This window comes from Natator depressus, chromosome 8, assembly GCF_965152275.1.
Source record: "Natator depressus isolate rNatDep1 chromosome 8, rNatDep2.hap1, whole genome shotgun sequence".
In the NCBI taxonomy this organism is placed as follows: Eukaryota; Metazoa; Chordata; order Testudines; family Cheloniidae; genus Natator; species Natator depressus.
The window spans coordinates 69,112,033-69,139,946 of record NC_134241.1 but is presented as its reverse complement, the minus strand read 5'-3'; the positions used below and the strand labels follow the sequence as shown (position 1 = coordinate 69,139,946).

At 40.4% G+C, this 27,914-nt stretch overlaps 1 protein-coding gene across 4 annotated transcripts in view; it reads left to right on the top strand.

The window, feature by feature from the left end:
- The window catches only part of LOC141992315 (putative oxidoreductase ZK1290.5), a 73,666-nt gene that overhangs the window by 40,483 nt on the left and 5,269 nt on the right, over positions 1-27,914 (top strand). For 2 of the 4 annotated variants that reach the window (XM_074961246.1, XM_074961244.1), the window contains exons 4-6: positions 12,040-12,131; positions 18,114-18,296; positions 18,888-18,947. In XM_074961246.1, the coding sequence (XP_074817347.1) occupies positions 12,040-12,131; positions 18,114-18,296; positions 18,888-18,947 (335 nt within the window). Of the gene's footprint in view, positions 1-12,039; positions 12,132-18,113; positions 18,297-18,887; positions 18,948-20,858; positions 20,963-25,234; positions 25,281-27,914 lie in introns of all 4 variants that reach the window. The other 2 variants (XM_074961247.1, XM_074961245.1) reach the window with 2 other exon arrangements.

Here is a 27,914-nt window from a genome sequence, read left to right as displayed (position 1 = left end):
GTTAATGATTGGAAATTAGCCTTTATTAAACTGCAATATGAACAAAACCCTAAACATTCATTTTGAAAATAAGCAACTGACATATATATATATATATATATATATATGGCTCATTGTGGTATAAATCTAGAACTGTGGTATGGTTCAGAGAACTAATCTAAACCAACAGAAATATCAACCCTCTTATGTCATGTTTTGCAGCAATTGTTTTTTGTAATGTGTTGTACAGTGAATTCTTAATGCAAAAATGAGCCCTCAGCCCTCTCTGTTTAATGATTTATTGCAACATCCTGTTCGTGTACACTTTCATGTGAATCCCCTTTCTGACAAATGTTAAATGATTTTTTTTATTGAGCTCACTACAGTAAACCTACATGAAGGATTATTTTAATTTATCATTTGTATTATAGTAGTATCTAGACATTCCCACCCAAGATTGGAGCCCCATAGGTCTAATCACTGAACAAACATATTGAAAGAGAAAGTCCCTGCTCTGAAGAACTTTATCTAACTAAACAAAACAAACAAAAAGTTGGGAGAAAGGGAGTATTATCATCCCCATTTTACAGATGGGGAACTGAAGCACAGAGGGCCAAATCCTCAGCTGATGTAACTCAGTACAGTTCCATTGACATCGCTTGGGTTACACCAACTTATACCAGCTGAGGTGCTGACCCAAAGAGATGAAGTAACGTGCCTAGGTCACCCTAGGAAGTATATAGCAGAGCCAAGAGTTTACCTTGGATCTGAGTCCCAACACAGTACAGTAACTGCTCGCTTAACGTCGTCCCGGTTAATGTTGTTTCGTTGTTACGTTGCTGATCAATTAGAGAACATGCTCATTTAAAGTTGCGCAATGCTCCCTTATAATGTTCTTTGGCAGCCACCTGCTTTGTCCACTGCTTGCAGAAAGAGCAGCCCGTTGGAGCGAGCTGGTGGGGGATTGGAACCAGGGTGGGCCGGCAGCCCACCATCAGCTCCCCTAAGTTCCCTGTGCGGCAGCCGCCCAGCAGGCTATCAAGTGCCAGGCAGTTCAGGTGTCCCTCCCCCCACTGCCATGTGCTGCTCCTGCCCTCTGCCTTGGAGCTTCTCCCGGGCGCCTCCTGCATGCTGTGTGCAAGGGGAGGGGAAGAGGGGTGCTAATGTCAGGGTGTCTCCTTGCTCCTGGCCCCCCCCGCTCCTTTACCCCATTTCCACAGAGCGGTGGGGGGGGGCGGGGGAGACAGGAAAGGGCTCAGGACAAAGGGAGCATGCTGGCAGCAGCTGCTGTCTCAACTTGCTGATCTACTTTAAAAGGCAGTGTACTTAGAGTGGGGTCAGCATACTTAAAGGGGCAATGCACGTCTCTCTCTCACACACACACACTGTCTCCCTCCTCCGTGGTGTCTCCCCTCCCTCCATTTGTGCTGCCTTGCAGAGTGTGAGGCTACATTAACAACAGTGTGATAACCCTTGAGGGCTCAGCCGAGTGCTAGTTAATCATTTAGCAGTAAGGCATTCCCTGGCAAATATCCCACCTCTTCCACCCTCTGACTTCACCACCTCAGCCAAGCTTCACAGTCATCATCATTGCTGCGTACGGTATTAAATTGTTTGTTTAAAACTTATACTGTGTATGTATGTATATATAAAAATAGTCTTTTGTCGGACAAAAAAAAATTCCCTGTAACCCAACCCCCCCATCCATTTACATTAATTCTTATGGGGAAGTTGGATCCGCTTAACATCATTTTGCTTAAAGTAGCATTTTTCAGGAACATAACTACAACATTAAGCAAGGAGTTACTGTACTTTAACCAAAAGATCATCCTTCCTCTCTGTGATGTTGCACTCCATAATGTTTTATGGAAATATGCCTACGAGTGTGAATATGATGTAACTGGAATATGCTTCATGCAAAAGGTCTCTTGTAAGGTCTCATTGCAAAGCTTAAGATCTACTGAGTGTGTTTATCCCATTTGTTTCCTTGTAATATTTCTATGTCTGGAGTTAGGAGAATAAGATTTTAACTTGTATTACTAATGTAAACATATTAAGTGGAAGCCATTAAGGGTGCTTCAAAATCAATGACCTGTAAATGGCTCTGTTTACTTGCAAACCTTCCTGGGTAGGTGTGCGCCAGCTCTGGAAGAATGGAGGCTACGGTCTCACAGGACATGTGAACATGTCACCTGATACTGGAATCCATCTTAAAGCTGGTACTTTTCCATTTAGAAGGAGGGATGGGGACCCAGAGAGACAAAAGATTCCCGCCTTGTGCCAAAGCTATAAAAGGGGGTGGAACAGAACAAGGGGGGCTGCCAGTCACGAGAAAACCCCTAGTTTCCACCTAAAATGTCTGCTGGAACTAACAAGGATTGTACCAGAGGAAAGGATTGGGCCCAGACTAGGAAGGAGTCTAGTCTGTGAAAGAAGCTTATTGAAACATCTCTGATGGTGAGATTTTATCTGTAATCAATTCCTTAATGTATTAGGCTTAGACTTGCGTGTTTTTGCTTTATTGTGTTTTGTGACTTACTTGGTTCTGTCTGTTATTACTTGGAACCACTTAAATCTGTTTTTGTACAGATCTCAACCCTAATCCCCTAGATTTCTCCAGTGGCTGGGCAGCCAATCAGGGTTTGGGGAACACCAGTAAGTACCAGGTGCTGGAGAAGGAACTCTATGACCTTCTGGTGGCTGAGCACCAGCTGGATGACCCATCCAGATGTGCACTGTCCAGTTCAAGTTCTTTACCAAATACCCAAGAATCAGGAATATCCTTGTCTAAGTGGGGCTGGGGAAGCCACATGGGTATGAGATGAGATCTGGTAGCTTTAATGTCTGTTTTGTGTAGCCCTGATCTAATAGCTACAAAAGGATTTGTTGCTACTTATCAGAGGACAAGCAGGCTCATACTGGAAGAGGCTCCACCCCACCTCCCCGTAACTTCTGCTTTTCCATGAGGATTGGGTGGAACTTGATCAGACTGGGAGATGTCCTACTTCAGTGGTGTCAAGGGGAAGTCAGGACATGGGAGTTTCTCCTCAGTTTCTATTTCTTCAGTGGGGTCTCAGGTTAAGAGGGTCTTTCCTTATGATTCACAGGGAGAGGAGCAGGCATGAGAAGATGGGTGTAAGACAAGGAACTTTATTCATGGGAAGTTGTCTCATTGAGTCTGAGTTGGGGGGCCTGGACATTTCACATGAGCTGTTGGGTGCTTCACAGATTCAGGGAAGCATGTGGAGGGAACATGTCTTTCATGGTGGTGTGTTTATGTCTGTTTCGCTTTCATAGGGTGATCAGTGTGTTTCATGGAGGAGGGAATGACAACTACAAGTAGGAGCAGAAGGGAAAGTTGTCTCTGTGGGGAGAGTTACTCAACAGAGGCTTCCCCCAAACATCCCATAGAGTTTTGTTGCCACTTTGGACCAAACTCAGAGTGCTTTCTGAGAGTAGTCTCATTGACTTCAATAGGGTCTTCATGTGAGTAAGGAACACAGAATTTGAGCCTTCCAGCCTGTGTATCCTTCTTTAATAAAAGCACACTTACTGCAGTTGGTCTCATGTGAAAAGTGAATCCATTTGTGTTTTTATTCTGTGGCATTAGCCAGAGCCAACATAATGGAATGGGCACCATTCCACATGTAGTGGACTCCTGACCTTTTCTGACAGGCTAAAGCACATAGGGGACTTGGCACCACAAAAGTAGCATCTAGTTCTGTCACAATATATTGAATACGTGCTTTCAAAAACATTTTGATCGAACCTTGTACAGTTAATATAACAAAAGGTTTCAAGAGTCTGATAAAAACCTGTAGCAGTGTTTAAGAAAGATAAGGCGCTCTATTGTACTAAAACAATGCTATTGGGCCAAAACAGCATATTTATAGATTATTGTGGTAAGATTAACAGTGCCCATCTTGCTCTGTAGAGTTTTGATCTTGTAAGACGTTTTTCCTCAAACGGTTTTCTGCTAAGTAAAGGAAAAACTCTATCAGCTTTTTAGGCTGTCAGGTAAACTGTGTTAAGCTTAATATACTGATACATTATGTAGCCAGTCTGTTAGCTTGATGTATTGCCTCATGGCAAATGGGACTAATACAGTCCAGCAAGATTACTTGCACATTTGCTTGGGGTAAGGAATTTTTTCCCTGATGAGTGAGTAAAGTATTCATTAGCATTAGTTTTTTCATTATCATCAGTCACCATTATGAAGGCCAGTATGTTTTGTAACTGCTCTTGTAACATTTCTTGACCTCTTTTCAAGGCGGGATAAATATTTTCATTTCTCCATTGTACATTTATTAGTCACTTTTTAATATGTGTACAAGAGGCATTATTGTTACATTTTCCTTTAGGCCATTGAAGCCATGTTGCCAAAGAAGGGGGAATGACTCCAGTGAGCCCAAAACTAATGGGGAATCACAGAGCTTCTATGCAGATGAGCCAGGGTCCCTGGTGGTTCCCAAAATCTGCTTAACATGTGAGCTAGTCCTTCCCCTACTGGAGCGTAAATTCTGTGGCTTTGTCAACACAATGTAAAGGTTTGTGTTTAGATTGTGCTATATAACTGGACCTACCTAGCATTTTCTAAAACTCTACTCAGAACAAAGCAATTGTACTTTAGGACATGCTAAACTGGTAAAGCTGAAGGCTACAGGGAAACCTAGGTTTTAACTTACTACTAATATGGTGCTAAATTGGTTTCAAGTGGGATTTTCAATCAAGTTAAGGTGGTAACTAGACTGAAAAAAGCATCTTTTCCCCAGTCTAAATAAGGCCTGAGAGTAGATCACTGGTCCCAGTGCAGATATATTCATGTAGGAACATGACTTACCCACATTTTTTACTTAGTTTTTTACTCACACAAAACTCCTTTTGAAATCAGTGGGCATTTTGCCTGAGTAAAGACCATAGGATTTAGCCCATTATATAAAAAGCCTCTTTTCCTTTGTAATTCACTGTTTTTGTAGAGCAGCCCTTTGGAAACTTGCAGCTACAATCTGTGTCCTCTCTCCATATTTCCCTCTCTCCATTGCACGCACAGACTGCTCTTTTACTGTAGGTGTTGTTCATGAATGCTGGACTGCGGACATTGATTCTGTTTTGTAGAGATGGAAGCACGTGTTTATTTTAAACAATGTAAAGCTTTATCATGCACTTTTAAATGGGTTGAGATTAAACATAGATACATAATGTTTGAACCTTAGTGATATATAATTATTGGAAAATACATTTATTTGAAGTGGGATTTTGTTTGTTTTTTTAATATGGCCTCAGTTCTCAGCTACATTTATTGAAGGCCTGGTCAACACTAGAACTACATCATTCAGGGGTGTGAAAAAGTCCACTATCCTGAGCAGTATGGTTAAGCAGACTTAAGTCCCTGTATAGACAGTGCTAGGTCGACCAAAGAGTATTTCCATCAACTTAGTTACCACCACTCGGGGACCTGGATTACTTGACCAATGGGAGAATCCTTCCCATTGGCATGGCTAGTGTCTACACTTAAGCTCTACAGTGGTGCTGCAGCAGCGGCGCAGCTGTGCTGTTGTAGTGTGTTAAGCCACCTTTCTGTCTCTACTAGCAAGGAGTGGCTGGAACCAAATGGACTCTGGCTCTGCCCATTCCCCTACTCCCCTTCTGCATACTCTACTATGACGTTTCCATTATGCCATCATAGGGACAGGTGCTATAGAGCCAGCAAAATTATCTGGGTATTCCTCTATGCCAACAGAATCCCCAGCTCCACCTGCAGGACATGCCTGAGCAGGGCATACCAGCTGGAAGAAAGGCCTATGATCTGGCTCTGTACATTTTGAGGAACTGAAAGAATTAATGTACGTCAAACACCTTAGCTTCTCACTAGTTTCTTTTGTGTTTCTTGCATTGAGGTGGTACCTTCCCACCTCTTCTGGGTACACGTAGTCCCAACCAGTGGTCTCTCACACTATGGATTGACCACCCCTTGATTTTCGGTCCATCATTTTCCACCTGATCCTTCATGGTTAGGACCTGATCCTACAAAGATTTAAGCGCGTGAGTAACTTTATATAAGATATTGCGTAAGTCTTCGCAGGATTTGAGCCATTGATGGGTTGGTACAACTGCTGTCTTCTCTGACCCAGATTCCCATGCTGATTGCCTACTCAAGCTAGTCAAAACTTGGAATTTCCATTCCATGGGAAATTCCAATATTTTGACATTTTTTTCATTTTGAATCGGAACAAAAAGTCACAATTTAGAAATTAACCACCAAGCACAAATTCTGAAATATTTTGTTTCAGAAACATTGAAATGCCTTTGTCAGATGTTTAATTTTTATAATAGAACTTTGTTTTGATATCAGATTGTTTTTCACCTCATTGTTTTGATTTTTGTTATGATTTATAATATAATAATGTAAATATTTTGACTTTCGTTATATATATAAAACATAAAAGTTAAAACAAAACATTCTGAGTATAGTGAAACAATACATTTTGCTCTTATTGAAATGAAGCATTTAATTAATTTCCTGTCAACAATTTTCATGAAAGTGATATGTTCCCACCAAGCTTTTTGATTTAATCAGAGGTTTCCATCAGAAACGTTTTGACCAGCTCTGTTGCCCACCTTGAGATGTTTCACTGGAAAGGTTAAATTCTGCCTCTTAAATATACTTGTGCAACCCTGTTGACTTCAGTGGGGCTAGTCAGGTGTAACTAAGGGCAAAGCTCAGTCAAACTGAGGAGCTCTAGAAAAATCTCTCTAGCAGTGAAGTTGATGAGACTGGAACAGCCTTCCAAGGGAACTTATAGAATTCTTATTGCTTGAGATATTTGAAACCGGAGTGGACAAAACACTTGAAAATATACACCAGGACATCCTGGGAGTTTGTTCTGGGGATGGACTAGAGGATCTCACAAGTCTTTTTCATATTTGGCTTCTATGATACTGAGTTTCATTGTACTATAGCTTCAAATAAATGCTTTCATTTGCAAAAGAGAAACCACAAAAGAAAGGTTTTTAAATCCTTCACAGACAACAATAGTGTATAATATTTTGGTGTCCCCTTTGTGTTTAAACTGAAAACGTTTTTCAGACTTCTTTGGCATAATGATTTATTGGTATTGATGCTGCAGGATTGTTTGTCACCAGAGGACTAAAGCTAGGGATTGACCCCTTCTGGCAGATTAAATACAAATTATGCAAACTGCTGTGGTGTGGGTCATAACCTAATTAATGTTACACATCTTGAGCAGATGATCATTTCTCTAAATGAGAGCTATCTAGCAGTCTAGTTGAAAACAAAAGTCATGTTAGAAAAAATGATGGTACAAGGTTTTACTGCTTTACAGTGTATCCACTTGTCCTACTTGAATATGTAAAAGCTACATAATTGCAGAGTTTGTGTATGGTTGAAGAAGTATCAGCATTTCCACTACATAGGCCATTTTACAGGGATATACAAATTAGCACCATAATGTAACTTGATTTACAAAATTTCAGTATAGTAGTATGTAATTGGATTTGCTTTAACATAATTAAGTAATGGATATACTAATTCTGGATAATTTATTGAAGTCATGTAATTCAAAATCAGTCAGACTTTTACTCTGCTAGTGGATTATGATTTTTTGGTATTTAAAATATTTTGTGTGTGTGTGTGTGTAAAATGAGATAGCTACGTAGCAAAATTTCCTCACACATTTCCATTAACTTTATTTTAAATTCTAAATCAAGGTAAATTCTTCCCTTAATGTATTCCTGAATCCCATTAGTATTAATGACAGCTATATATGTGCACTGAGTGGCAAGTATACCTCTGTGGGGCTCAATTCCATGGCTGTTCCACATGCACAACTCCCACTGAAGTCAAGACAATGGCAGCTCCAGGCATGGATCGGCTGAAAATCAGGCCATTAGTCAGTAATTACCTTAGTATCAGTTGTGTGAAATTGCCTGATGAAGTATTTTCTGGAGAGACCAGAATAGCTTTTGTTTTCTTTCTTCTTTTGAAATGAAGATAGTGCTCAGAAGAGATGCTGGCTTAACAGAAGTAGTGATTGGAGTCCTTTGATTATTCACAGGGCAGGCCCATCCAGGGTAATGGCACTGTGAGCCCAGTAATGTGCCTGACTCGGAGGTTATTTAGTGTGTGCATAGTCATCTAGCCAAGCGATGGCATCCTCAGTGGCGTGATGCAGTTCTTCTAGTCCACCACTGAACCTAGTCAGCAGACAGTCATCAACAATGTGCGTCATCGTCTGTGTTGTGCCACAGCTGCACAAAGGGCTGTCATGAAGGCCCCAGCAGTACTGGTTGGCTGCACAGAGACCGTGCCCGGTCCGGAACCTGTTCAACAGGGACCATTGATGATGGGGCAGGTCAAAACTAGGCGGGCAAATTGTGGGGTCGGTGATGAGGGACTGGTTGGGGATTATAGCAGATATCCATTCCTCTCACCAGAGTGTTTCCACCCTAACATCCTGGCGTGGCAGATGAGACCATAATGGGCAACGTGACAGCAAACATGCAGCTGGTGTTTTAAAAGGGTCATTGTGCAGCAGCAGGCTTAAGTTGGCACATACTTTCTCCAGTAACTCTCGTCTGGTATGAGGAGGAACAGTATTGCTCAGAACTGGAAGCCGTGGGAGTGGAGTCAGACGCAGGGTGCCAGAGATGATACTCATGGCAACATGTAACTGCGTATCCATCAGTTTGGTGTGTGACGATTGACTCCAAACTGGTGCGCAGTACTACGTAACCGAATATGAGGTGGCAAGAGCTGACGTCCGCAAAGTTGGAGCACAAACACACCATGACAAACCTGCCAGTTTGCTAAGAAGATTATTACGTGTCTTAACTTTAGCTGCTGTCTTCTTCAGGTGGGCATGGTAACTCAGTGTGCAGTCTAAGGTCATACCTAGATAGACCGGTTCTACTTCATGCTTCACCTTCTGACCATTCAGATAAACATTCAACTCTCGGGTTGCACTGGTGTGATGAAGATGGAACAAACTGGAGACTGTTTTTATGATGCTTGGCTAGAGGCACCAAGTCTTACAGTAGTCAGCTAACTTTGTCTTGTCTCGGTTTAAGGTGACATCAAGCTCGTGAAACATCTGGATCAGGGTACTGCAACAGATGCCGTCTGCATTAATGAACTTCTGTGACTCCGTTGTTGGCCAGTCATTGATGTAAAAGTTGAACAGGGCTGGAGAAAGCACAGAGCCCTGGGGTAACCCATTGCTCTGTCATCTCCAAGCGCTTGTCTTCTCCCCCATATGGACTCTGAACTGCCTATCGTGGGAACAGTTCAGTGACGCCTGTGACCCAAGGTAGCAGGACCCGTGATACTTTCACGAACAGGCAGTGGATCAGCGTCCTCGTCACACCACCCACCAGTACCTGACAGCAGTTGGGGAAGCTAATGCTCCAATCAGCGAGCCAAATTCTGCAAGCACCAGCTCAACGAATCCCAGCACTATCGTCACCGAGAAATCCACTGTGCAGCCCGGTGACTTCTGTGTCGTTGGTCCAGCTCTATGCGTGTTACAACTTAATATGGAGGGTTTGTTGGTTGCCAAGCATGATTTACTTGGCATTCTTGCTCATCAACATATTATCAACATCATTTGCTTGCAAGAGACACACGTAGCAACTGCCGAAGCCAGGCGTTACAGTATCAGAAGTACAGCCGAGCCACATACATTCAATCTGATATTGCAGATGCCATTCAGCTAATGTCTGCTGAATTCTGTGACACCATCCAGGTTGGTGGTTTCTGGCTGGCAAATATTTAGAAGCCTCTAAGAGTCAGCTGGAACCAAAAGGTTCTACCAAGCCTGCCACACCCAGCTGTCTACGTCGGAGATTTCAACAGCCATCACACAAACTTGGAGGGGAAAGGAAAACTCTCTCCACACATTCAGTCCTTGGTCTCTCCAACTACCAGTGAAGAAGCTAGTTGTGGTGATGTATTTTGTTATATAAATCCCAGTCTATAAAGAACTGGATGCAGTTCACTTCAGAAACCCCATTAAAGAGCTGACAGATAGTAATGACTTTTAGTCATTACTGACCTAGCCCTAAAGGGTTAAAGAAGTTCATTTCATAAATTCCAAATTCACATGAATGTGAAAAGAGAAATGCAAACATTAGAAGAACTGGAAGGCTCAGGAGATTGGTAAAAGGTTCATAGAAACTTTCAGCTCTAAGGTTGCCAGCTCTAATCCACTAAGGTCAGTAACAAGCGAAAGTGCTAACATCTGATGGCGAACCAGCAGGATGGATAAAAATCAATGTTTTTTTAAAAAAAAAATTTAAAAATTGGACTTTTTTATTAAGATCAGATTTTTTTATTTAAATCGGATTTTTTATAGGTTTTTTCCTCAAAAATAATTTTATCTGAAGATAGTTTTAATTAAGATATATTATAACTCAAAGATATCTCATCATGGAATAGGGATTATAAATTCTAATTCTGTAGTATGAGGCAATATATTCATGTAATGTTTAAGAAAAATTTGATAAATGAATTCCAATAGTTCATGGATTAGGGACCCAATCTTATGCGGTTCCAGGGGCTTCTGTATAGATTATTTAGGTTAATCTTTCTATCTACCCAATGGGACTCAGTGCTCAGTGTAGAAGATACCATCAGAGATGCTTAGTTTTGCAGTTCTCAGACTGTGAATTTGTCTCTCCAAGATAACATGCTTTTAAATATATAATGTTTTAAAATAAATATAAATATATAATATAATATATAGAGGTGAGAAATAGTTAAATAAAACAATTTAAATGTCTGTCTGGTGATGTTCTCTTCCTAATGCAGCATGGCAAGAAAATCCTCCAAATATTAATGATTAACCTGTTGAACTGGAGATAGTTCACCTCCCAATGACTTCATAAATATCTGCTTCAATTACCTTTGGTAAATGAAATAACCAAACAATCATTCATTTTCTGATATAGCTGTAAAACTAATCTGACAAGTTTTCAAAATAAATCACTTGAAAAATGTATAGTGTGTACCTTCTAAAAATGAAACCTACATCTATCTCTGAATTTTGAAGAATATGTATTAATGTTATAACAACCAACAAGAATGCACTTTTATATAGAAATCCATGATTAAATTGTCTTCCTGACTAGTGATTTAAAGAATTATTAGCCCAGTCTACATCACAAAATCCATCACCGCAATTGACATCCTGTATTAACAGTCTCAACAGAGACTCCAAAGACTGACCCCTTCCCCCCCAGGACTGGTCAGGCCCCCCAAGACTGGTCAGGGTTGTTGCATGGTAGTGTTGGGAAGTGTGCTATGTCATTTCCATGGGTAAAAGAGGACATTTGACTCCCCAGGGTTGTCAGTCAGCACTGAATTTGCACACGCACACTCATTTTAAATTTTGTTAATATATTTTAAATGTACACTAACAGAAGCCAAGAAATCCAGTGTTAATGCAGACACTCTACTCGATACTCTGAGTTTCCGGACTTTTTCATACATTTCATTTTTAAGTGTAGTTTTTTTATACTGAATTTCATATAAACTTTTGTCACAGTATCAACCTACCTTAAATATAAGTAGTGGGCAGTTCGTTTAGACTGTGTGTCCTTGTGTTTTATTACTCATTACCTATTAGTCTTCTACAAATGTTCCGCTTTTCTTTAGTTTTGGCAAGCTGCTAAGAACACCATTTCCTTCCTTTCATTCTGGTGAAGTCCAATTGTTGTTTGCTTATACTACATTAGCGTTTCCCAGAATTTAGCCTGGAGTTTTTATACACTGGGGAGCCTCCTGTGTGTTTAGATTATAAAACACTTTTGTAATAGAACTCTGATAGTACCATGCTTTCAGATAATACTGTCAAACTGGATTTCAGCATTGGTTTGTCTGTCACTCTCTGCAGTATTCTGTTATGCAGATGTTAGTGAATAATCATTTTGTCCCCTCAGAAGCTATATTCTCAAGTTGTTCCCCACCTCCCCAAACTCAGAGCACTTTTTCCTCTTCTAGAGTACTGTACAATGCCTTACTTTATTTCCTTTTCCTTTTGTTAGGTATATGTCGGTCTATTGGTGTAAGCAATTTTCTCATTAATCATTTGGAGCAACTTAAGGAAGATTGTAAGATAACCCCACATGTTAATCAGGTGAGTGTGTATGCAATACATTTAAGACGTCTGTTTTAGAGTAAACCCCATCACCCAAAAAACGTTAATTCTCCAGTCCCTTTCAACAAATCCAAATGTCAAAATTAATGTTAGACCAGAAAAAAACAAAAACAAAAAAAAAAGAAAAAAAACACAACTTTAAAATAATTTCCCCACATGGTCAGCTGTCTTCTTACCAGACCTGTTTGTGACTGATGTTGTGGCCAATGGCTCGATTTTAGATGATGATAGTTTGCAAATCAACAACGTTCAACTAGATACTGAGTATCAAATCACCATCATAGCAACAAGATACTTGAGGATGTACTGGCACATTTATGTACTGCTTTTTAAAAAGTAGAGACCTAACTCCCTTAGGCAACACTGAAAATCCTGATGACAGTATACAGTTGTTACATTTTAAAGATTCTTTTGGTTTGAAACTCATTACTCTTTCTATTCCCCAGTATGGGCTAGATTCTGCTATCCTTCCTCATGTTGTGCAAGACTTTATTCCATATGTACTCGCATTCATTTCAGTGGACTACAAAGGTGAATAAGGGTGGCAGAATTTGGTCCTTAACAACTAAGAAATATGTAAAACCAGTTGTGGTGGGGCAGCTGCCCCACACAGGTAGCATAGAGTTGAGAGGGGGCAAAGCCTCTCTGCATATTGCAGTCTGAGATATATATGGGGAATGGACTGTCTGGATCCATCGGGACAGGAGCTGTCTATGAAGCCCCAGTATCCCCTCTCCGTGACAGTATGGCTTATACAAAAACCATGCTGACTTTGGGTTCCCTGGTGATTTAACTAATAGCAACGGTGGAGGATTTCATTCAGCCGCAAGCTCCTTTATTAAATCCCTGCCAGGTTTCCACACACAAATCCAAGGGCTCAGTAAAGAGCAGTGCCAGAGAACAGCAGGACTTGCTCCATCAACATATATTGGTAGTCTTCGCCTGAGAAAGCTCTAGGACTAGAATAGCAGCGGTGTTGCAGGTCAGGAAATAGGAGTTAGTAGAAGAGAAGCTTGCACAGTGGTCACTCTCCCTGTGCCTCCTCTAGCCAAAGCTTATTTGTCCCTCACTGTCAGTAGCACCAAAAAATCATCCATAAATGTTTGAAAAGAAAAAAATGCTTAGGGCTGAATTTAAAAAAAAAAACTGTAAAGAAGTTACCTGCTCTAGCCAGCCATGCAGCTGAATATCACGAATTCCCAGAACTCAGCTCATGACGTCTGGGATTCTCTAATCAATGGATGATACGGTGTTCATTGTCTCCAGAAGAAAGGCAACATTAGCCCTATATCCAGTTCATCAAGTTGGTGGGTGACATACCAGCATACCATACTTGTTCTAAATATTTGTGAAATAACCTTGAACTGTGTAACTCTGAAGCCTTAAAAGATCAAAGGACAGATTCTGCTTGCAGTTTTATTGATCTAAATGTGGACTACATCATCTGAAGCCAGTAGCTATTCCAGATTTACTCTGGTGTAACTGGGAGTAGAATTTGGTCCTGAATTAGAAAATTAGTCACTTTTTTATTTAATTTCTCGTAACATATTATATTGATCACACTTACCCAGTAGGAATCTAACTTAAATATCCAATTCCTACTTTTATTTAATTTTACTACAGTGTTATTAATTAAATAATGCATCCTTAGAATACTGCATCTGAAGGTTTTATCATTTCACCGACTAGGAGTACTTTTTGTGAGACACTGCACTAGAGTTAATAAGTGTTTAATAACTAGTATAAAATCATTCCTGCCCCTCAAGTGATCACTTATTGCCTCTCTAAATGTTTTTAGTGTAGTGCTGTCTGGTAAGTAACAAAAATGGTAGATATGCTGTGGATTGTGTTAAACAGTATTTTGCAAGGAACTGCTGGCTCATTCTTTCTCTTGTCACATTCTGTGTAACAAACAATGGAAATATTTTTCTAGTCTGTTCAGGTGTAAGCCAACGAATAAAACAGTGACCTGAACACTGGCCATATAAATATAAACATTAAATACAAAAGCCACTCAAAGGTTAAGAAACATCAAAGATTGAAGAAATGGATGTGTCTGTTGTTTGAACCTTGTCCACAGTCTGCACAGTAATTTAGATCATAGCATTTTTAGGCTGACTCAGCCCAGCCTTCAAGGGGCAGGGTTTTTCTTAGCATGTATTGAACAAATGCCAGCCTATTGTTGTCTGAAAGACAACATGTACTAAAGATGAGAAACAGGAAATGTTCATTTGTCCTTCTTATGGTGGAAGAATTTTTCCAGATTCCACATGTTGATGTAATTGTTCTAAACAATATTTTTTCTCAAAATACGGAAGAGCTAGATCATTGGAACAACAGTGACGGCTGTTTGATTTGAAGTCATGTCACATGATTATATAGTGGCTGTGTAAGGGAAAACTACACTCAATTTGATATGAATGCACAGGGAGGCGTTTTTAGTTTGGTTTGTTTTTTTTTACAATTCACTAGTTGTGAAATGTTTTTCAAAATAACATTTGTTGTAGAATCATAGGACTGGAAGGGATCTCGAGAGATCATCTAGTTCCCCTGTACTCATGGCAGGACTAAGTATTATCTAGACCATCCCTGACACGTATTTGTTTAACCCTGCTCTTAAAAATCTCCAACAATGGAGATTCCACAACCTCCCATGGCAATTTATTCCAGTGCTTAACCACCCTGACAGGAAGTTTTTCCTAATGTCAAACCTAAACCTCCCTTGCTGCAATTTAAGCCCATTGCTTCTTATGACGTTATCCTCAGACGTTAAGGACAACAATTTTTCTCCCTCCTCTTTGTAACAATCCTTTATGTATTTGAAACATATAGTCTTCCCTTCTCCAGACTAAATAAATCCATTTTTTAAAAAATCTTCCCTCATAGATCATGATTCCTAGACCTTTAATTATTTTTCTTGCTCTTCTCTGGATTTTCTCCAGAATTGTCCACATCTTTCCTGAAATGTGGCACCCTGAACTGGACACAATACTCCATTTTAGGCCTAATCAGCACAGAGTAGAGCGGAAGAATTACGTTTTGTCTTGCTTACAACAGTCCTGCTAATGCATCCCAGAATGATGTTTGCTTTTTTGGCAAGAGTGTTACGCTGTTGACTCATATTTAGCTTGTGATCCACCAGGACCCCCAGATTCCTTTCTGCAATCCTCCTTCCCAGTGAATCATTTCCCATTTTGTATGTGTGCAGCTGACTGTTCCTTCCTAAGTGGAATACTTTGCATTTGTCCTTATTGAATTTCATCCTATTTACTTCAGACCATTTCTCCAGTTTTCCAGATCATTTTGAATTTTAATCCTATCCTCCAAAGCACTTGCAACCCCACCCATCTTGGTATCATCTGCAAGGTTTATAAGTGTATTCTCTATGCCATTATCCAAATCATTTATGAAGATATTGATCAGAACTGGACCCAGGACCAATCCCTACAGGACCCCACTCAGTATGTCCTTCCAGCTTGATTGTGAACCACTGTTCCTTGACTTTAGCAAAGCTTTTGACACGGTCTCCCACAGTATTCGTGCCAGCAAGTTAAAGAAGTATGGGCTGGATGAATAGACTATAAGGTGGATAGAAAGTTGGCTAGATTGTCGGGCTCAGCGGGTAGTGATCAATGGCTCCATGTCTATTTGGCAGCTGGTATCAAGTGGAGTGCCCCAAGGGTCGGTCCTCGGGCCAGTTTTGTTCAATATCTTCATAAATGATCTGGAGGATGGTGTGGATTGCACCCTCAGCAAGTTTGCAGATGACACTAAATTGGGAGGAGAGGTAGATAGCTGGAGGGTAGGGATAGGATACAGAGGGCCCTAGACAAATTAGAGGATTGGGCCAAAAGAAATCTGATGAGGTTCAACAAGGACAAGTGCAGAGTCCTGCACTTAGGATGGAAGAATCCCATGGACCGCTACAGACTAGGGACCGAATGGCTCGGCAGCAGTTCTGCAGAAAAGGACCTAGGGGTTACAGTGGACGAGAAGCTGGATATGAGTCAACAGTGGGCCCTTGTTGCCAAGAAGGCCAGTGGCATTTTGGGATGTATAAGTAGGGGCATTGCCAGCAGATCGAGGGACGTGATCGTTCCCCTCTATTCAACATTGGTGAGGCCTCATCTGGAGTACTGTGTCCAGTTTTGGGCCCCACACTACAAGAAGGATGTGGAAAAATTGGAAAGAGTCCGGCGGAGGGCAACAAAAATGATTAGGGGACTGGAACACATGAGTTATGAGGAGAGGCTGAGGAAACTGGGATTGTTTAGTCTATGGAAGAGAAGAATGAGAGAGGATTTGATAGCTGCTTTCAAATACCTGAAAGGGGGTTCCAAAGAGGATGGATCTAGACTGTTCTCAGTGGTTGCTGATGACAGAACAAGGAGTAATGGTCTCAAGTTGCAGTGGGGGAGGTTTAGGTTGGATATTAGGAAAAACTTTTTCACTAGGAGGGTGATGAAACACTGGAATGTGTTACCTAGGGAGGTGGTGGAATCTCCTTCCTTAGATATTTTTAAGGTCAGGCTTGACAAAGCCCTGGCTGGGATGATTTAGTTGGTCCTGCTTTGAGCAGGGGGTTGGACTAGATTTCCTCCTGAGGTCCCTTCCAACCCTGATATTCTATGATTCTATGATAACTACTCTCTGGGAACGGTTTTCCAACCAGTTATCCACCTACCTTACAGTAGCTCCATCTCATCTAGGATATATTTCCCTAGTTTGTTTATGAGAAGGTCAGGCAAGACAGTATCAAAAGCCTTACTAAAGTCAAGATATACCACATCTAGTGGTGCCCCCTATCCACAAGGCTTGTTACCTTGTCAAAGAAAGCTATTAGGTTGGTTTGACACTATTTGTTCTTGACAAATCCATGCTGACTGTGATCACCTTATTATCTTCTAGGTGTTTGCAAATTGATTGCTTAATTATTTGCTCCATTATCTTTCCAGGTAGTGAAGTTAAGCTGATTGGTCTGTAATTCCTTGGGTTGTCCTTATTTCCCTTTTTAGAGATGGGCACTCTATTGCCCTTTTCCAGTCCTCTGGAATCTCTCCTGTCTTCCATGACTTTTCAAAGATGAACTTTATAGGGATGAACCTTCAAATGTTCAGTTTGTCTAGGTGGGCAGCAAAATGTTTGATTGTTTATCCAAGGGTTTCTTCTCTTTCCTTAACCCTTCATCCTCCCCTTCCTTTATACCACTGTCTCTCAGCTACTTCCTCTCTTCAGCAGCCACTTACGGGTTATTGGCAATCTTTATCCCCAGGCTGGGCACCCTGAAAACCTAGTCTCAGCACTTCTCCTTGTTATCCACCACCTTCTCTCTCTGACACCTCATTAACATATAATATAGGATTTTCCTATGCACCAGCAATTTCAGTGCTCATTGCATTTACTCTGACGTTCCAAGCCGTGGTGCTAGGTATTCACTTTTGATCAGAGACTTCTGTGCTCCCCTCAGTTGTGTGTCATCAAAAAGAGGATTAAAAGTGTGGAAATGAGGCAAGGAGGTGGAATGGGGGAAAGCAAAAGGGGCTTTAAGTCACATATGCCTAGATCTGGGGCTCTTCCCTTCTGTGTTACCATTTGTACGCCTCCTCAGGAATACTGTGCAATATCAGTTCCATGTGAACAGGAGTGCAACTCCAGTTGCAGCATGGGGAAGCAGCTGCTTTATATGGCATGGTCACAAGGGAAAGGGCCTTAATATATTCAAGAAAATTGCTGTGTAAGTTAATGTAGTGGGTTTGTGCATTAATGCCCTCTTACTGTCTTCTAAAGATGATGGAAGGCTATATATACATTTTACAGCAGTACTGTGGTTCCACTCATGGTCATTCTATTATATTTTAAAAAAAAGAAAGGTCAATCATATTTTACTATCAAAGAGAAAACTGTCTTTTAAATATATTCTAATCAAAGTTTTTACTTAGATTTTCTGCTTACTTATCAAAGGTTGAATATCACCCTTTCCAAAGGCCCCAAGAGCTGGTGGATTATTGTAGAAGTAGAAACATTGTTTTTGAAGGCTACTGCCCATTAGCCAAAGGCGAAGCTCTTACTCATCCTAATATAATTCAGCTGGCAAAGAAATATGGCAAAACCCCTGCACAGATCTGTATACGCTGGAGCATACAGGTAAGAGAGGGCAGCAAGATAATGGTGCCTACTTAGAGAGGTAACTGTAAAGGAACAGTTCTGTTCAGATAATATATTTGTTGTGCATCAAACCAAAATATATACAGAAAATTGTGATTTTACCTCTGATCTTCTGCTGCTGTCGTCCCATGAACTAAGTGCTTATATTGGGTAGTGGTAATATACTAGGCTGTCCATGACAGTATCTTTACCATGGAAATAATCTTTGGTTTCAGCAAAATAAAAGGAAATACAAATGAAAAGAGTTATTTTTCCAATATAAATGCTACAGTCAGTGAGTTTAATCATTCTCTTCATTTCTCTCAACATATAGCACTAACCAGTGAATATGAATTAATGTTTGATACTGAACAGAAAACCGTGTGAAGTGTGTTAGAATTGTATATAGTGTATGTAACTGTGCTTATAAATAGTGCTGCACAGAAATTCCAGTGAAGTTGAATAGTAGAATCAAAACCGGAGAAGGAAATTTAGGTTCAACTATTGCTCCAAGAGATGTTTTGAAAAGTGATTCTGTTTTTGTTTTAAATAACTTTTATTTTTAATTATGAAAATGATTACATTTTTCAGAATGGGATTGTCACTATTCCAAAATCTACAAAAATAGAAAGGATACGGGAAAACTGTGAGGTAAGATCTGGTTTACTGGCTTCGTATGACTAATGCCCAAATTATTTTAGATAAAATGTTTCGGGTCTGACTCTCTACTGTGCTATACCAATCTTATGTCAGTGCAATTCCATTAAAATCAGTTCAACTACTGCAACATAAAATTGTTGTAAGACAGTGGAAAAATCAGGTCTCTGACGTGCACAAATGTAAGAAATCAATTGGAAGACATAATTACGTATAAAACACATTGTCTGATGACCCACTGCATCTAAACAATTTGATCAAGGAATAACAATAAAGTTTTGAGTTTTGTTTTCATTATTATTATTCATTTGTATTTATTATTAGGTTTATGGTAGCACCCAGAGGCTTCAACCAGGATCAGTGCCCCATTGTGCTAGGCACATAGGAAGACAGTGGGAGGATTTCACTGTAGTACTGAGACCCACCTTTGGGCAGTGCAAAGGGGGCTGCAAAGGCTATCTTAGGGATATCCCAGGTTCAGGAAACTGTGTGTGTGGAAGCTGCAGAGCTGGCATAGCTGCCTCCCTCCCACCCCCACCCTCCCAATCCTTCTGCAGGAGGTCCCAGCACAGAGCAGGTGGTGTTGGAACCAAAGGGGGACTGACATCATCTCAGCTTGTGACATCCAGTGTTTGTTTTATACAGAATTCTGTCTTGTAATTGATTCTTCCTTTTCCTTCATGTCAGTGTTTCAACACGTAAATTGTGGGCTGAAGTCCTTCCATCTATCCTCCCCCAGGAACCATTTTTAATAATATGCGTCAGCTGGTGCTTTACAAAAGCTAGAAGTTTTCAGAAATAAATTTTAGCCTTGCTCCTAAAGATCTCTCTGGCAGAGACTGGTTAGCAGAAAAGAGGATGAACGTTACCAGAGCAAGGGAATCAATTCCCCTTCAGTCACAACACTGGGTGTGTGTACATATAAATTAGTCACATGCACCACTTTGTCACATTTAACTTTCTATTAAGTAATTTTAAAATGTAATTTACTACATCTGTCTTGCTTTTGTTTTTCTTTTTTTTTTTTTGTCTCTTCATTCACTCCACATTTTGGCCCAGCTCCCCCCAACCATGATTGATCCGCGTTCTGCACAGTGGAATGAGAAAGAAGCAAAGACAGCTTCTAAGCTGTCTACTTCTTAAGCCAGCAGTACATATCTTCAGTCCTAGGGTGGGTCCCCTGTTTAAGTTTAAGTAGGCTGAGGACTGAGTTTATGGCTACAAGGAATCATTCCAGCAGCCAGAGATTGCAGGATGAGGGAGGAGTTTGCCTGGCAGCAGCTCATTCCACTGTGTCTTACGGAGCTCTGGTGAGCACTGAGTGGGCCATAGGGGAAGTCCAGCTCTGAGGCAATGACACACTTTGCTGGTAGATCACAATGTATATCCTCCTCCCCAAGAGTACTGACAAGATATACGTACTTTGGAATCCGTGTAAAGCTTTTGGTTTGCTGGCTTGACTAAAGCACCAATACTTTTTAGGGGTTCTCTGTGGGGAGGTGCTGCGACTCCCTGGACCGAGTGTCTGTATGTGACAGAGAAGGGATGAGCTTAGGCTTGCAGAGGGATAGCAATCAGGTTATTCACTTATCTTTCCTGATGGCCATATGGAGTGCTGTCACAAGCAGCTTTCATGTTACCTTTTTGTTATCTTCCTGCCCCTTCTGGGGAATAGGGGAGCAAAGTTTAAATGTAAATATCAGTCACAAGAAAGGGGAAAGGGCCTAAGAAAGCTTCTCAACCCCACTTTACTAGACTTATGTTCCTGTGAAACAGAAAAGGAATCATTCTGAGGGTAGAGGAAATATAAAAGCCTGCTACAAAATTAAATCTGGGTTTAAATAATAGGAAGTATCCAGCTTTGTCTCTGTATCCATTACATTAACCACATATGCATTCCCATAGGTGTTTGATTTTATACTAGCAGAAGATGATGTTGCAATTATAAATGGAATGCATGATGGGCAGCATGTTTCCTGGGACCCAAGCTCTATTGTGTAAATTGCAAGGTTTGAGCTTTTTTCTTGCGTCAGTGATCAGCCATCCACACACTTCAATTTAAATTTGTAGTCTCATAGTAGAACGTAATTGTTATCTTGATGGCTATCGGTAGTTATAACTGATTTAAAATCTGTAACATACAAAAGGAACATTTTCTTATGATTATATTGTCAAACAGATGTGAAAAATTTCAGTCTAAAATATTGCTCTATTGGTAAATTGCATATGATTTATATTGTACTTAGTGTTTTGTGCTCTTTGGGCCTGATCTGAAGTTCATGGAAAGTCTCCCACTGATTTCATTAGGCTTTGAACTGGACCATTTATACAGAAAATATTAGGCTACACCTCTTCTTTAGAAATGAATGGAAAGCGGTATTAGTAGAAACACATGATTCAGTGCAAAATGACTTGTCAGGTGACTTTTCAGGTGACTTGTTAGGCAGATGGTTAGAAGTGTGAAGGAGAGAATGCTGGGTGAGAGTTAAAAAAACAAGCTGTATTATTATTTGTTATTACAGTAGTGCCTAGGAGCCCCAGTCATGGACCACGGCCCCTCACTGTGCTAACACAGAACAAAAGAGACAGTCCTAGCCCCGGAGAATTTACAATCTAAGAAGTAGAGTGGAAACAGAATTAGAAAACAGAACACAGAACAAAAAATGTACAAGTTAAACTACTCCTGAGGCAGATCTACTGTGGGAATCTTAGTCATGTGAGGGAGAGCAATGAAGGAATCACCAATGCCAAGCATAGACTCCTATAGGAAATAGGGATATACATATTGACACCATTGCAAATATAGGGTTTGATCCTGCTGTCCTTATTCATGTGAGTGTCCATTCAGTAGTTTTATCTGTGTGCATATAGCAAGAAAGATTCAACTCACAATGAAATTAAATAAAAAATGTACACACACACTCTCCAGCCATTACACAAAAGGTACATCACATCACCTTATTTTCACACCCCTTGAGCCAATTCTCTATGGCTCACTTCTGCACTGGCTTGAACATCCTTAGGGTCAATCAGGCTGGTGCACAGCTATGTGTGTGGGATCAAGAGATCCGGATACCTCATAACACAGGGTCCAGATTTGGCCCATAATATTTAAAGCACAGCCACAATCATTGTCAATAAACAGCAAAAATGCATATGTCTATTTCTTTCCTTTGCTTTTTTTAGTAACTGAAGTTTGACACAGGAGTTTGTTTTGTTTGTTTGTAACCAGCTAATCCACTTAGCAGAAACAGGACAGATCTAATATCTGCCTAATTTCTCTTTTCTTATTCATATTGCAGTCATGAGTGTTTTGTGCAGCAAGAATTAGTTTAATTTTCTCTTTGGTGCAGTCATTCAGGAAATCTCATTCACAGCACATACTATTCCTTTGATTTTTTTGCTAAAAATGTGTACATACCGTTTACAGATATATTTTGGGAAATATATTTGCAAGCTCTTATAAACAGAGCATTCAGCATATAAATCACGTTGGTCTGATATTTTAGGAGTTCCTGTGTCTAGAAAGGTATGGAAAATCTGACTATGATTTACATTGTGTTTAGACTTCCTGAGGCAGTTTTCCCACTGCCATTCAGTTTTAGTTATATCATGAAACAAAGCTCCTTGGTTTTTATCAAGAACCAACTTATAGCAAAGCATGTGTTCTGGCCATGCATTGTTGTTTGTCCTTAAAGTTTAGTTTCTACACAGCTAATTGAAATATAGACACAGTTTTCTTCTTGGTTATAGCTCCTTCAGAACTATTGGCTAGTTCTGCAAACATTCAAGAGAAAAATATGCCGAGGCTTATCTCCGAAAGTACAATATCATTTGCCAGAATTTTAAAGTAAAGCTTACTGGGCCAAATGCTGCCCTCACTTACACCCGTACAGCTCTGTGTTCGAAGAAAGATTTTGAACCTTCCTAACAACGATTAAAGGCCAACTTTTCAAAAGTAGCCTCTAATTTTGGCTGCCTCGGTTTCTAGATGCCCAAATTTAGATGCTTAGGAGCCTGATTTTCAGAGTCACTGAGATCTGCAAAGTAGGCTCTAGGCACATAAAATTTAGACATCCAAAATGAGAAGCCATTTTTTTTTAATTTGGGCCTATTAGTCATCTTCTAAGGAGGACAGGAATGAATTCAGTGGCAAAGTGAGCATGGGAGAGTTCTCTGAAAGAAAGCACAAATAAATATTTCTGCCAGTGAGCATCAACTAATGCACCTCTGAAAAGTCATTTTATAGAACAATAAGTTAGTATAATGGAATTCATTAAAGAGTATTCAAATTAAGCAACAAAACAAAACATATTGTGCACTAATAAGCTGTTAGTGCATTTATTGGGCCTCATATGCATTGAGAGACATAAGAGAACCACCCAAGTGAACCAATACCTCCTATTGCAAGGCTTTGCTTATCGTCACTGGGGAATATTTCAGAAACTACAGGAAATAGTTTGGAGTTTTACCAGTAGTTACTTTGAAAAAACAACCATCATGCCAAAATATTGCCTCTTTTTTCAAGCATAGTGCTGCATAGGGAAAAAAAAAAGTGCCAGATATAGAAGTCTTTGCTTAGTTACATTACTAAAGCAAAACTCCCATTGATGGAGTTTGTCAGAGTAAGGACCGAGGGAGCTTACTGGTCAACAGTTCTAGTTAGGCCAGAACAGGACCTATTTTTTGCTCTCATTCCCAGTGGTTTGTCTCACTGTTCTGAGCAGCTAGAACTAAGCCATGATTTCATTGTAGGGTCCTCTCCAGGCCCATTACAAACTGCAGTGATCACTTCAGAGGCAAGCTTTCTTCCTGCTTCCTTGCTGTAGCTCACTATTCACTCTTCTGAGGCTATTGTACATCTGACATAGCATCTACTTCTGCTCAAATCTGGGGTCAAGCAAGAGAGTCCACCATCAGCTCTCTCCCTGCCTCCAACAGCGATACCCAAATGGTTAGGTGGGTAGTGGAAAGAAGTTCCCCAGGACATGGGGACACATCATAGGACACGGCAAGTAACAAAAATTAAGATTACTATCCCTGAAAGAGTTAGAGGGGGGATTTCTTTGTGAATCTAAATACATTTTGTGACAGTCTCACTGTTTTCCCTGCAGGGATACAAATAGTCAGTTTACTTCTGGTTGAGTGGGTTTTATCACAGCTGAAAGGAACAGAAAGGTTTTTTACACCCCCAAACATTGAAGAGGGTGAGGAGGGTTGATCTCAGGTGTAGTACTTGAAACTGCTTTTAATTGATTTTTTTAAATGGACTAGATATCAAGGGTATGCCCATTTAATCAGCTGAACTAGTCACTAGACATTTTATTTCTACTGAGTGGCTTGAATAATATTTAATACCAGCTAATCATAAAATCATGCCTTCTAAATTTAAAGGCTGGTTTATGTACAAAATGAAATCTCTTTTTGCTTGCAAGGAACATGTTCACAAGGCTTGGGTGTCAATTATCAGATAGAAATAGTATGTATGGGAAAGGCTCATTGCTAGCCCACTTCCTTTTAAGGAACAGTTACTGAAAGTAACTGTTTTACTTGGTAATTCTTATTTCTCTAACTACCCTTACACCTGGTTGTCCTGAGTGTAAGGATTTTTTTGGTTTTTGCCTGATCATTTTAAACTCAAGTGCACAGTACTTTGAGCTAATGTAGGTTTCATAATGCTGTTACAAAGTTGACATGTTATCTTCCTTGCAGGCATGATGTGACATGTAGTTTTGCACGTTGTGCCATCACTAATCACCACCCATTGTTTCCTTTCGGAAGCACTAATTCCCGCAGTATCATAAGAATGGAATCCTGTTATCTCCTAGCTGCTGGGAATATAATGCATGTTACCACTGTAGCTTTCTTTCCCTTGTGAATTGTTTTCTCAAGCTTAATACTAAAATATTTAGTTTAATTTAAGAGCATTGGGGCAAATTCTCTTTGTCTCTTTTGGCTTCAGTCATGTTGGACCATGAAAGAATTGGGTTCATTGGTTTCATATTTTACATTTTTGACTTTACAACTAACTTTATGCTGTTTAAAAAGGGAACTCTTGTCATTTTCTGCGCTTCTTTCAGCCTTTCTTGAATCAGAACTCCATATAGATGTATTTACACCAATATCCTAATATTCTTACAGTGTTCTTATTTCTTTAAAGTATTGTCCAACTAATCAGAAATGGTGGGGAAGGAAAAGAGGGCAAATGAGCTATCTGTTAGTTTAAAGGCATCACTTGGCATTGCTTTCAAGATATGAGTAACTGTGTTTTGTGCTAGAAGCAGGTATACTCCGACTCAATTACCAAGAAAACGAGCAGCACTAAAGGTATGAAAACTGAAAGCCAACTCCACTTCTTGGTTCCTCTTATTACAATGCCCAAGAGGGCAGCAGTAGAGGATGCTTTTGCAGATTTTCTCAAAATGCATGTATATGCACACACACATTCAGAATTATGGTGTGCCTCTTTGATAAAGGATAAATGTCAAGGCTGAAATACACAAAAAGAATGGATGGAATGCAGTAAGACCAACTGTCTCCAAAGAGTAAACACTTTCACCTTCATACAGACATAAATTAAGGCTTAGAAAATTGTTGCACATGATCACTGTAGTCCCCAGCCATGCCAATAGGAGCTGAAATAAAGATGAGGGCAGCACTTGTTATCCAATATTATGTATTGTGACAAAGTTCCTCCTCTACCTTGGAGGGTCTTGCGCTTATTGGTGGATTTTCTCGCCTTGGAGCTTCACGGCAGCCCTTAGGTTGGCCGTTTTCGTGAACCTACAGTCCAGGGCAACTCCTCCTGTGTCTGACCAGGAGTTGGGAGGTTTGGGGGGAACCCAGGACCACCCTCTACTCCGGGTTCCAGCCCAGGGCCCTGTGGAATGCAGCTGTCTAGAGTGCTTCCTGGAACAGCTGTGCGACACCTACAACTCCCTGGGCTACTTCCCCATGGCTTCCTCCCAACACATTCCTTATCCTCACCATAAGACCTTCCTCCTGGTGTCTGATAATGCTTGTACTCCTCAGCCCTCCAACAGTATGCGTTCTCACTCTCAGCTCCTAGCACCTCTTGCTCCCCGCTCCTTACAAGTGCGCCACAAACTGAAGTGAGCTCCATTTTAAACCCAGGTGCCCTGATTAGCCTGCCTTAATTGATTCTAGCAGCTTCTTGATTGGCTGCAGGTGTTCTAATCAGCTTGTCTGTCTTAATTGTCTCCAGAAGATTCCTGATTGTTCTGGAACCTTCCCTGTTACCTTACCCAGGGGAAAGGGACCTACTTAACCTGGGGCTAATATATCTGCCTTCTGTTACTCTCCTGTAGCCATCCGGCCCGACCCTGTCACAGTATATTATTAACACACTAAGCTATTAGAGCAGCCCCTTTAATTGGGGTTAAATTTGATTTAACCTGATTTGAAATACTGATGAATCAAGTACTGCATATGTAAGTCTAATCAACCATCTTTGCTAGAACACGCTGATCACTCAGGGAATGGAAACTAATTTGAAACAATAAATAAGGAAAGGAGAAAAATAAACAAAAATTGAAGGGGAAGGGCGAGGTAGCTGCCCAGTCAAGTAGCTTCCTGTCTGATCTTTTGAGAGTGGCTTTTTTTAACCTTTTCTTTTTATGCTTGTCTGTTTTCTTGGCAGCTTATATACTATGTGGCTTAAAGGCATCTCAGACCCTTTAGTTGAGAAATACCGGTGGTTATTATGTTAAGTGCAGACACAAAGCATTTCTGACCAAGCTGCAGAAGTGATTGCATAAAATCAGAGCTTCTATAACATCTCTCCCCACAGTCTAAACTTAAAGGTAGCTGTATTGCTTTTCTGAACAACATGTAATAAACAGGCTGTCATAATTATAAGTTCAAAAGCCCTCAATGTCAAGAAGTTAGAAATATATATTGCCACCCTTGTGCACTGTGGTAAACATCATCTCCTTTCCTTTTAAAGGTAGTTGCTTTCTGATAACATTAACACCACTCTTTCAAAGCACTGTACTAGAAGGACGCTGCTCTTGCTGACGTTAATTGGAGACAAAATGGTTAAATCTCCTCCTAGTGCTTTGAAGATCTGAGAAATAGGTCCCTGACTTCAATGTACACAATAGAAGTTAAAGATGGGTCAACCTAGTGGTAACATTTCGTGATACTGTTTGGTAGACTTGAACTTAATCCTTGCACACATTTCTCAACCTCCCTTGAGAATGCAATGCTTCTGAAGGGATATTTGAACTGTATTCCCTGTAATGAGCTCATGTGATATTTATGACATAAACATGACTTTACTCGCCATCTTTATTCAACAGCCACTTATCCATCCTCAGCACCAAACAGGAATAATTACAACTACTGCCAAACGATTAAAGAACAACTCTCATGACTTGCAAGGGGACCAGAGCTTAAGGGTTAAGAGCTCAAACCTCCAGGATTCTGAGTACCTTCAGAACCCACTGAAATAAAAGCCAACATAGACCATCAGATTAATTTGGCTCAATTTTAATACTGCTGCATCCCCCACCCAGTGGTTGTTTAACATATCCACTAGTGATAACATCAAATGATCTCTGCTAAGTGTGGACAGAACAGAGCCAGCATTAGGAGATCTACTGCCCTAAGCCACTTGTACCAGATCTCAGTCACCCATGCAAAGAACTTCACAAAACTTTGCTGCTTTTAACATGTTGCCATCAGTGGCCCTCTTGCTCAGCCTGTACAGCCAGCCCTCTACAGGGGCATCTTTGATGTACTTTTTGAGAGTGGACTTGTCAAGGCTGGCTAACAGCAATTCAGATGCAGAACTACTAAAGAAGACTTTATATCAGCTGTATGATAGTTCCATAAATAGTTAGCTCTTCCCTCACCCAATTTTTATAAAAGGGAGTTCTAGGTTTTTTTAGCTAAGGCTTCAAAATTCCACCGAGGATGCGCTGACCTTAAATAAATCCA